The sequence below is a fragment of the Mesoplodon densirostris genome, chromosome 16 (assembly GCF_025265405.1).
Source record: "Mesoplodon densirostris isolate mMesDen1 chromosome 16, mMesDen1 primary haplotype, whole genome shotgun sequence".
In the NCBI taxonomy this organism is placed as follows: Eukaryota; Metazoa; Chordata; class Mammalia; order Artiodactyla; family Ziphiidae; genus Mesoplodon; species Mesoplodon densirostris.
The window spans coordinates 26,430,638-26,442,737 of NC_082676.1; the positions used below are offsets into that span (position 1 = coordinate 26,430,638).

Genomic DNA, 12,100 nt, shown 5'->3' on the forward strand with positions numbered 1-12,100 from the left:
TAAGGTAAGACATCTTACAGAATTCCAAACTGCTAACAGATCACTTTGTAATTCTAAATCTATCTCTTGATACCATTCACAAAGTTCTAGGCTTTGATGGCTAACTTGCTTTGCTTTTCAAATGATCACAAGACAGAGATTTGCCTCTCCCTACCTGCAGAAACATGTCTGTGAAGGCTACTTTCATTTTACAATTCAGAACATCAGAGCATCCAATACAAAAGAAATATGTTACTTTAATTTTTAACGTGTGTGTGTGTGTGTGTGTGTGTGTGTATACATATTCTCTCTCTCTCTCTCTCTCTCTCTCTCTCTCCCCCTCCCTCCCTCCCTCTCTCTCCCTCTCTCTCTCTCTCTCTCTCTCTCTCTCTCTCTCTCTCCTGGAATAAGGGGCCTAGAACTCTGACTCTAGGGCTGGACATGCTTACCTACATAATGAAATTAATGAGGCAGCCTGACCACAACCTCAACAGAAAGCTCTGTGCTCCAGGCTAAGGTAACACTGCTTTCCAACTCAGATTAAGCCAAAAGGGAAACAGACCTTCACAAATTATATCTGCATAACAATCTGGCTGAAGGCATCTGGGATAATGGTTCTAAGCACAGTCAAGTTCAATGTAAAAGCACAGAATTCCTCTGTGGGCTTTCTTTCCGGACAAGGACTCTGCATATTGTTATACTGTCACATGTGAAAACTGAGAAAAAAGCTGCAAGTGTTAGAAATAAACATGAACTCATCGGGTTTTTAAATTTTATAACTGGAATGTATGAATTCAAAAGTACAACATACTCCTCATTTTAAAACAACAGCAACAGTGCCAGACCAGCAAAATGACTGGTGATTCATGAACACTAACCGAAGGCTCAGGTTCAGCTTGGTTCAAAGCAATTACTTCCACTCTGTTGACAGCAGTCAGATTTGGGTCACCCACATACTAGCAGATTAATCTGATTAGGCTGATCAGGCTTAAAGCCTAGGTTGTGTTTGTAGCCTATGGTGAACTATGGTAAACATCACAAAAGGAGTTCCTCATACCAAATCTCATAAAACAATCCTTAAGGAAAAACTTCCCTAGACTCATTTTGGTTATAGCAAAAGAAAACTGCTTCCTTTCCAACACCATACTATATTCTAGAGAGTAAACCCTGAAGAAATACCTATCTTTAAACCAATTAATCAATTACTGAATCACTGAATCTTCATTTAAAAGAAAAAGGGGAAAAAGGTGTGTTTAGAACGCGATTTCACCTGGGAGAAAAACAGGATGAAAATCATAGTCTGAAAACTACAAGGAGCTGGACTCATCAATCCCCACAAGCTGAAAAAGAAACACCAGAAGAACTTGTTACTTACTTTACAAAATACTCAGTCTATCTTAAGGATCACCCTCCTGAATTGTGCCCTAAGCTTTTCTAATCTATAAACAATGTCAGACTGGATCAAGAACCCATGCAGGGCTTCCTAACGCTGTGGTCACCTTTTGTTTCTCAGCTCATTCTGATCTCAACAAGCACCCAGTGAGGGAGGCACTGCAGCCAACATCATCATCCCTGTTTAGCAGGTCAGAACAAGAAAAGGGATCAATTAGCTCAAAAGTCATAAAGCTAGGAGGGACCTACAAGGACTCCAATCTGACATCCCCCCTGCCAGAATTAGACTTGAACTTGCAGGCATAAATGTTAGGCCAAAAAGCACAGGTCTGAGGACTACATTAAGCCCAGGTCACCTGCGGTATACAGTAAAATGCAGATTTCTAATCTCCTGACTCAGAATTTCTGGGATTGGACTTTAGAAATCAATGTCAGTCAAGTTCTACAGGTGATTCTGAAGCCCATCAGTTTGAGGACCACCAGCATGAGTGAATCCTAAATCTAAATCCAGCCATCTGTTTACCTATACTGCATGCAATGCAGAACTTGCCAAGCAAACCAAGCAGCTTATTCAAGTTCACCGCACCAGTGACCTAACCTGAATTAGTCACATTAGAAGACTGTGCCTCAGCCTAAAGAGTCAGGCCACTGGACTTACTAGGTCAGAGATACACACAGTTAACAGCTTCACTCTTCCCAAGGTAACCTCTCAGCTGACATTACCCAAAATTATCTTCACAAACTCCATGCACTCCTAGAGGTATCCTCTTGTAAATTACAAACACATGTGGTATCCAATTCCTTCTTGAAGGTGCGTAACATTTTAAGGAAGGTTTCATACCGTTAACTTCTACAGGAAGTAACGTGCGTGTAACCCTAGTCAAAATCATCATCAAGCTGGGTTTACAGAGCATCCATAACTGTGGTGGGTACCCTAAAGATCATATAGAAAACTACCTTCTGACCATTTAACTTTCTTTTATACTGAAAATGGCAGCACGTCGCCTTTTGAACTCGTTTCTTACAGCACAGAATTTTAAAAGGGAAGAAAAATGGTGATGATTTCAGGCTATAGATTGACTGTGTTCACTGCCTTTGAAACATACTTTCAGGAAAAAAAAGTATTGCCCCATGGTATCCACTAAGCTCTGTCCTGTATACCTCTGGAGGAAACAGCCTGAAAAGGTCTCACGGTAGCTAGGCCAAGCCCTGGACTTCTGAAAGACCTCTCACAGTAACATGAGAGTGTGAAACAGCAGGAGGCTGAGAAATGTACTGTGAAGAATGGAGAAAAAAGAAACAGCCTTACAAATAAGCACATTTGAAAAAAAAAAAAAAAAACAGTGAAGGATTTCAAAAGATCAGTCCTAATTTAAGAAAGAAGCATGGGTACCTTATCATTTGAACCTAAAATAATATACCCAGGGCAAGACAAATTTCAGAAGACATGACACTCTTGAAATACAGAATTTTATTTAGAAACTGTTTAAAGTAGCAAAAAACCCTGTCAAGACAGACCAGGTGGAAAATGGGTTCCCAATAAAATGGAATTTTAGGGCAACAAAAGTCTAAAAGGCCACAAAAGAGAAATAGCACCACTGTTATTTGAACAATGGCTAGTTACTTGCATTTTTTGGCATTGTTAATCACTGAATCTGGGTTTTCCTCTGAATTCCACACAGAGCATGCACTACACACCAATTTTATCATAAAATACCTGCTTGCTACACACATTTTAGGACAAGCTACCACCAGAAACAAATCAATACAAATACATCAGGGGCAGAACAATCTCAGTAGTGGGTAACACATTTTGCAGAATTCTGCCGAACAAAGGAACTGAATAGGCTGTGGGCAAAGCAAATGAGGGAGTTAAGGAATGAAATATTTTAAATATTAATAATTAACTCAGACATGGTACTGTATTTTCTGCAAAAGAAAATTAACATTTAGTAACACGCTAACATTTTTATCTCCAAAGAGATTAGTGCACTGGCAAAGTATTCCGATAACAGTGGAGGGCTGTGGACAGCAGGTACCGAAAACACCCAGCCTTGCAGATCCCAAGGTAGCAGTGGCCTTCCTTCACTGATCACTCCCTTTGCCAGAGGTCCAGAAAGAACTTGCAGCATGATCACCTGCCTGCTGAACTTCCACTCTAAGCAGCAAACTTTAAGGAGCCAAAGAGGGGTCCCCAGTGGGCAAGGGGAGCAGAGAAGAGCAACATGTTAAATGTAAACTTAAAAGACAGTAAAATGGGACACAACCCCCATTCAAATCCCAGAGATGCGGGCAAGTCCCCAAAAGTAGTTGTTAGATTTAAAAACTGGACACACCTCACTTCTAAAAAAAAAACAACAACAACAACAAAACACAGTACATAGAAATATCAGGGATAACTGGAAAAATCACCAGAAAAATGTTCTATGAAAATCAAGCTCTTCGACTCAACACATCTCAGGGCTGAAACACACCCCTCTACTCATCCAGGCAACAATGCCTCTTGCTTCTTATTGGGATGCAACTGGTCAAGGACACTAAATGGCTTTACAAAGCAACCTTTCAAACTTTCCTTTTGGGCCAAGGTCTGGGCCTATGAGGATCAGGCAGCCCCGTGAGGGCTGGGAACAGCAGGTCCCAAAGGTTCCAGGTTCTGGCCTTCCTTCCCAGACGCAATGTCAAACACACAGAAGCTCCTGTCATGTTACATTTTACATTTTGAAATATGGAAGCATCTTTTAAATACTCTTAAGGCATTTATTTATTAAAATGTTCTCTGTCAAGATTTCACATTAGCTTAAAATTCAAACCAGTCTTTACACTTCTCTACTGAGGTCTCCCCCTTCTCCAGCCATCAGTGCTACCAGCATCCACACAGTGAGCCCCATGGTCAGCCTCTTTGTTCCCTGGGTGAACCAACTAGATGTTAATACTGCTCTGCTACAAGGTAAAAGCTCCTAACTCAAACTTATTGGAAAAGGAGTGAAACTTCTGCAAAGTGCACTTTAAGAAGAGGTACTTTTTGCTTATGAAAAGAAACCAGTGAGTCCTCTAAGAATAATAAAAGGGAATATTTTACAGTTAAGCACATGATTTGGAGTGAAGAATTCGGATGATGCTCAGCTGGTCCAGGCTGTTAATACTCTTCTTGTTCCTCCTGCGGGCCCCCTTCATCAGGTATCACGAAGCCTTCCTGAAATGGGAAAATGAGAGGGAAAAGCTATTACTCAACGCTGAATGAAAGATCAGTTTCTACTGTGGGTTCACTTTCCTCATATTTAAAGCCTCTCAAAGTCAACGGTTCTTCCTGTCTTTACCACACACTTGGCACTTAATGGCACAAGGCCAAATGACCACTATTTTATTAGTTAGGCAGTGGAATCACATCCCACAAAAGGCAAAAACTGAGCACAAATTTACTCTCAATCTTTCAGAGGTGATGGATGTGTACACTGTCTTGATTATGGTGATGATCTCACACATCAAATTGTACTTAAATATGTGCAATTCATTATGTCAATAAAGTTGTTTACCCTCAAAAATCCCTGAAGTCACCATAAGGGTGCCATACCATCTCCTCTCAATAAACTGTCCACACAGCCAGCTTTTCCTTCATTCATTCTTTTGCCTGCACTTAGGAACCATGCACACATGCTACTGCAGGTGCTGTGGGTGTTCTGTTTACCCAAAACACCCACAACACACATAATAGCTGCAAGGCTGAGCCAACATCAGAAGCAAGGGAAAACATCACACCCACGGCTCCCACCTCACACTCACTCTGGGGCATCTGGCATGTGCTAATGGCCACACTACCATAAGAATTTAGACTTCCCCTTCAACCCCCATCTTTTTTTCAACTAAATATCTATGGCTAAATTTACTTAAGCTATGACTCTACTAAAATAATACTCAGACTAGATCAAGGACACCTATATCTTCAACCCCTTTGTTTGTATTATCTGGCACAGAGCAAGCCCGAAATAAGGATTTATTGAACAATTATCAACTTTTCAGTCATCTGTCTTAATCCCCCCAAATTCACTTGATATGTTTAGAGCACACTGTTAGTAACAGCATTAATGCTGCCTTATATTTGTATACTGCCACATACTACAAAACACATAGACATATACTGTAGTTTGATCCTAAAGACCTTGCTAGGCATGTAGAAGAATTATAATTGCAGCCATTAAACAGTGGACACAGCAAGATGTCAAAACCTAAATCTAGGGAAAATCAGTTTTCCTTGTTCAGCTAACACAGCATGATTAATATCAGCAGATTTGGCTGTGTAATACACATGGATCCCAAGAAACTTGACCACAAGGCACTTTGGGGAAATAGCAACCAGATACACTCCAGGTTGGGAGGAAAAAGGTACACTCTGACAGCTGTGGGCAGCAGACATCAAACAGGGGCCATGTGCCTGGTTCTCCAGGGCACGCCTAGGGCCCTATTAAAAAGAAGGCAGCACCTCAGGCTGAGGGGTCCAAGCTGAAAGGGGTGGAGTGGGGATAGCAGGGTTAAGAGCACCTTGTGGCACTCATGACCTATCAGTGGTCACAAACTACAGAAGCAGGGCAGCCAGCCACCTGAGTGTCCTATGCCTGCCTCAAAGGCTCACAGATCTCAAGGCAGAGGCTGAAGCTACGCAGAGGTGCCCTCTCTGGCTGACTTTAAGGGTCAAAGATGAAGTCTTTTGATGAATGTTATGCTGAAACACAGCAAGCATCAGTACTGAGTTTGCCAAAACCAACCAGATAAAATTTTTCTATCTTCTCTTAGGTGGCAAAATGGCAAGAAAATATCCTCATGTCAACACGTACATCTGTGGCATAGAGAATGTCCACAATCCTCTGCAATACAGGGTTGTTTTCCCCCTCGTTCTCCTGGCAAATCAATTCAATGTTCCTTAGCTTTCCAAAGTAGAAATCTCTCTCTTTCTCCAAGTCTTCGACGGTAAGTTTCAATACGTTGACCTGCACAAAACATTAGAAAGGGTTAGACACCTGGCATTCATGCACCAACAGCACATCAGATAAACTTCTAACCCAAAAGGAGATGTGGGCTTTCATCAAACTCTCTAACAAGGACAAAACCCCACTTTAGTTTAATGTCAATTTTCTTCAGCCCCAGATAAATAACATGGGCTTGTTCATGGCACCCTGACTATAACAATTCCCAGGAAAGGACAGGCTATATCACGGAACATGCAGGAACTTCTCAGGGACTAAGACAAGATCAAAGAGAAAAACCCATGGGAGCCTGAGACAAATACAGAAGCAGAATCCACAACCTGGCCCAGCAGAGTGGCTACCCATCATATACTGAGTCCTTACCAGGGCAGTTGGTCAATCAAGTTCAGGTCTTTCTGCAAGTTGAAGTCAACGGTAAGAGAGGGTCTGGTCCAAGGGAGCAGGGTAAAAATGATGAGCCAGGAGGGGAAAACTATCTAAAGATGACTAATACTAGCCAAAGACAGCTAGCACTGAGGCAGGCCTGGGCATGGAAACTCAACGGTTCTTTTTCCCCCCAATATGTTGGGGCTAGGGGGTGATCCATGACTCAAAAGAAAAGCAACCTCTGATGAGAGTATCCCTGCATCACTCTCTCTCCCAAGAGAGGTTCAAAAGGGAGAGAAGACAGCAGAGGCAGGGAGCAGACCCCACCACATTCCACCACTAGCTCCCCTGAGCATCTTGTCAGCTCACACCACTTGTACTGCAGGATCCTCCAGGAGCCCCACTGAGGGACTCTAATTTCCACAAAGGGGCAATGAACAAATAAATCTCAGTGCTTGCGCCAGGACTCTATCCAGCCACAAGTAATAGAAGTGGTAACAACTCTCACAGCCCTTTGTGTATTTTAAGCACAGTATGTCTTCGTATACTCAGTATACTCAGATCTATGAAGTGAATTCAATTTAACTCTCACTGAATGCAAATTACATGGCATAGGATGCAGCATAAAATCCTCACAGGCCTTACAGGCTAGAGCCCCATGGAAGTAGCAGGGAATTCTGAGAGCCAGAAGCACCAGAGAAATCTAGTCTACCTTCTGAACTTCTAGCTGCAAAAACAAGCACACAGCTTATCCAGCTTCCCTGATGGAGAAGCCAGACCCAACCGAAGGGGTCAAATCCTGTCCCTTTGTAACCTGCAGTTGAGAAGCATCCAGAGATGATCCAGGAGCAGGTGACTTGAACCACCAGGACCATTCTGTCAAAGACTTAATTTCAATGTTCAACATCAAAGGCCTGAAAAGACCAAACTAGAATCAAGGTTCTAGACACCCTCTCACTATTCCTTTAGCAACCACAGAAATCACTTTTAAAAATAGCTGAAAGGATTTCCCTGGCGGTCCAGTGGTTAAGACTCTGCGCGTCCAATGCAGGGGGCATGGGTTCGATCCCTGGTGGGGGAACTAAGATCCCACATTCCACACGGCCAAAAAATAATCAAAAAAAAAAACTTTTTAATAAGTAAAAATAAAAATAATTGAAAGTTTCAATCAAGTACTAACACCACCTAGTCACCAGCAAAATGAAATCATCCACCTGCCTCCACCCTCCCCACCCCTGCTTTAACTGCTATTTGTTGCCTTTCCTTAAACTATCAGTCACTCTCAAAGTGGAGTGAGTACAAGAAGGGGACAAAAGGGCAAGAGTAGACTATCCCCAGTAGTGGAAGCTGCCTTGGATCTTCAGCCCAAGGTCCACGAGCCAGGGAAGAGGCCTTCTAGTCACATGAGAAGTCAAAACAGCTTCACGAGGCACGGTGGCTTGGAGTCCATCTGTACACACTAGTGCCTCCCTCACAAACCCACTGAACCCTTCTCTGGCCTACAAATCAACAAGGGCACCAGAACCCAGCCGGATAGGTCCCACCCACAAGGCCAAAGCAGCAGCCCTCCTTGACATCACTCGATAACTATGAATCCACAAGAAACAACACGCATACACTAAGTCATCAGCTTTCATTTAGCACTCCTCTAACTGCTTATTTATAAGGTTATTAAAAATCTGTGGCTAGTAATCAGCATCACTCTTAGAACACTCTCTTATAGTTAAGTAATAGCTGTAACCTAAGAAGCCCAAGGAGAACGCTTTGGGCCTGCACTGGCCAATACGGTAGCTATAAGCCACATGTGGTGTTTTGAGCCCTTGAAATGTGGCCAGTGCAATTGAGACAGGCTGTAAAGATCAAACACACACTGGATTACAAAGACCTAGTACAATGTTCAAATGTAAAACATCTCACTGATAATTATTTGTAATGATCACATGTCAGAACGCTAATGTTTTAGATATATTGGGTAATGTGTTATTTGAATCAATCTAACCTGTTTCTTGTTACTCTTTTCAATGTGGCTACCAGAAAACTTTAAGTTCTACATGTGCCTCACATTTCTGGTTTACATTCTATTTCTAATGAACAGCGCTGCTTTGGACCTAAAATCAACTAAAAGAACATTTCTCCAGGATGACTTAATAGTGTGGAATCATTGCAGATCTCTCAAAGTCTATGAACACCACAAGGTAATTTATGTAGAATACACTGTTCTCCTCTTAGTCCACCAAGCCCATGTGGCTCTACTTTCCCCACATCAGTCGTGTCCCCCAGACCTCCACACCTTTATCAAGGGTCACCACTTCAAATACTTTCAGGGTTAGAGACATCATGTAAATGAGCCATGGGAGTCAGTAACAGGGTGTGCTCAGGACTTTGGCAACCTGGAAAGAATCTAAAATCCTTCATATTAAAAAAAATAATAATAAAAATCAAAACCCTGTTCAGGCCAAACAAATCAGTTCTGAGGCAGGGCTGGACCAGCTGGCTGTGAGCTAGGTCCATCCAAACCCCAACTCAGGCTATTTAACCTCTCCAAGCCGCACTGTCCTCTGTAACACTTCACACGGCTGCTGCAAAAATGAAAGAAAATGCTTAGTAGAGCACTGGCGCTCACACTCTAAAAATGGTAGTTTTGTTTTTGCTATTAACAGTTGTGTATTTCACCAAAAAAAATCTAACTCCTATGAACTTTTCAAACATACTTCAGAACCTATTTCACTCTATCAAGCCCACAGACAAGAACCATAACAATCACAACTGTCTTTCATCCACTGCCATTTACCCCATTTATCCCAAACACCCTTCTAGGTACTTGGCAAAACATCAGCTCATGAAATCCGCTCAACTACCGTGACCGAAGTATTAGCCCCACTGCATACGAGGCAATGAATTCGGAGAGGTTAACTGACTTGCCCCAAGTAGAAGTTAAGTGACAGAGCCAGGATGCACCCCAAATCTACGCAACCCAAAGCCAGTGCTCCCTCACACCGGACACCAGCTGAACAGCAGTCCCATGGAACCCACTGCATCTTCTCCTCGAGAGCACAAGGCCAACCCAGTGCTGGCTGCCAGGCCTCGGCAATAACACCTCTTTACCCTGTTTCTCACTGAGACTGCTCCCTGTGTACACCTGTGCCTGGACACAAACAGTTACAGGGAAGGCTCCTTATTCTCCAGGACTTATGCACTCACAGTGACAGTGCCCACAGGGTGCTTGAGGCTGCCACAACAATGGGGGTGGTGACCCAGTCACTTCCACGCTCCCAAGGCACCTATGACCATGGGGCACACACAAATCAAAGAATGAAAAAACCAAAAGTGATCTTTGAGCAGGCTTTTGTGTCCTGATTTCCTAGAAGTATGATCTGGGTCACAAGAAGTTCTGGATTAAAGTGAGGCCATGTCTTCCAGGCTTTAGGACTTGGCTTTTAAAAGGAAAGTAAAAGGGTTCAATCCCGAAGTCACAGGAATCACAGAGCATCCTTAATTTTAAATCTGGAATTAATCAAGAGAATCATCCAAAAGCAAACAAGTAAAACAACTATAAGAATTAGTGAGAAAATGTCTAAATGTCTAAAATTTGTTCTGATCTAGAGACCTCTCCCAAGTACCTTCAGGATATTTAATCCTGAAGATGTTTCAAATCATCGACCTATTAAGAACAGAAAAGCAATAGGCTTTGCATACCAGTTTCACTCTCAACTTGATACTCTAGTGGCCCAGGATTTCAGCAGAGAGACTGCGGAATCTTTTTTTAAATTATCATTTAGAAGGGAAATCTATCTTTTGTCAAAGCCAAAATTCAGGAGACATTCTCCAAATCCCACAGAACCCTGACAGCATTCCAAAGACTTTCAACAGGGTTCCATCGTATGGGCAGGTTTCCAAACAGACATGGGTTTCTAATAGAAACAGATCTAACAGCGCTCAGAAATGCCTGGCCCCTCTCTCTTCCATCGTCACCTCCAGGCTCGCAGTGCCCACCAGCTCCAAAGCACTCACATGTGTCACAAGGACTGCTTTGGTATGCAGACAAGGCAGGTCTTCCCACAAGAACACGGACAAGCCTCCCTGGTCAGGGCAGCAAGCACCTTTCCCCCAAGGCGGCTCCTGTCTTGGACACATGAGGTGCCTACCTGCTGCATCAATTCGGCTGCTTCGTCATCCCCGTTCCCCACACCAGGATTCTTCCGCACCACGCCTGGGCCAGCCTTAGGGGTTGCAGTAGTTCTGTGTGTTGCAATGGGCCTCTGTGGAGCTGAGAGGAGCAGAGTTGTTGTTTTGTTTTTTTAATTGGAGAAATTTCAAGACAAAAAAGAACCCACCAGACAACAAAAGGAGGCTGTGACCAACTGCCCTCCACAGCTATGCAGTGAGGAGACCCAAGAGAGAGAGCCCAGCATGCAAGACTGCACCCCATGTTTGCCCAAAGTGGTTTTTCATCCTGGCAGCACATTTAAGTACCAATTTTAGCCACGATCTTTCGTGCTGGGAATAAGTCCTTTGGCGTGGCCTTTTTTCCGCTGGGGTGGACAGGACTATCATCTGAAAGAGGCAAAGTCATCCTGGTACATACAGATGATCTACCTTAACCCAGCTCCAACCACATCCACAGACAGGGCAGCTTTATGGAGCAAAGGAAAACTTCAGGCCAGGAACTCACAGTCCCAGCTGTTGTGGGGTGCCCACAATTCCCCATCTGGAAAGTAAGGTGCCTCCTAACTCAGAACCTCAGGCTCCTTGGACTGGGAAGATGAGGGGGTAGAGCCTGCTTTCACCACTAATGACTTCAAAACCCCATCCCGCTTCCCTTTTAAAAGGTGTTTAGAAGGGTTAGGAGAAAAAAGCAGCACACTGACCAGTACTTAAAGATTTCTCTCAGTATGAATGGCCAAAGCAGACAAAGATGAGGAAAAAGCTACAAGGGGCCAATCTATCTACAAGTTAAAATAATTAAGAATAATCAAGAATGGGCTACCTCAAGGTAAATTTATCATTCATGATTTTATTCATTCAGCAAGTATTTTGTAAAGCTTGTACATTATGCCAGGCTTAGAAATATCTCATTCTCCTGACATCCCAAACTGTTCAATAACCATCAGGCCTTTCACCCACAGTAACAGGCATTTCTGCTGGAGGATCTCTAGCATATGTTTAACCTGAAGATTAAATACTTAATGCAAGTCTCCACATGCCTGTTAGCAGCATCTGAAACATGAAATGCACAGGGTTATCTATGCAGTTCCCCATTCTAAGAAGCTAAAGAATAAAAGTACTCAATATTTGGAGAACTCTGAACCCTCATACACTCTGCTGATGGGAAAATAGAATGATTCAGTCACTCTGGAAAACCATCAGGTAGTTCTGTCAAAGGT

The 12,100-nt window shown here is 43.0% G+C and overlaps 1 protein-coding gene across 3 annotated transcripts in view; it reads right to left on the minus strand.

Moving 5' to 3' along the window:
* MAPRE1 (microtubule associated protein RP/EB family member 1) overlaps positions 1-12,100 on the minus strand; it is a 33,070-nt gene that overhangs the window by 2,462 nt on the left and 18,508 nt on the right. The window contains exons 5-7 of one of the 3 annotated variants that reach the window (XM_060120251.1): positions 10,862-10,983; positions 6,201-6,353; positions 4,461-4,564 (exon numbers count right to left, since the gene is read on the minus strand). In XM_060120251.1, the coding sequence (XP_059976234.1) occupies positions 4,508-4,564; positions 6,201-6,353; positions 10,862-10,983 (332 nt within the window). In that variant the 3' untranslated portion in view covers positions 4,461-4,507. Of the gene's footprint in view, positions 1-2,721; positions 4,565-6,200; positions 6,354-10,861; positions 10,984-12,100 lie in introns of those variants that run through there. The other 2 variants (XM_060120250.1, XM_060120249.1) reach the window with 2 other exon arrangements.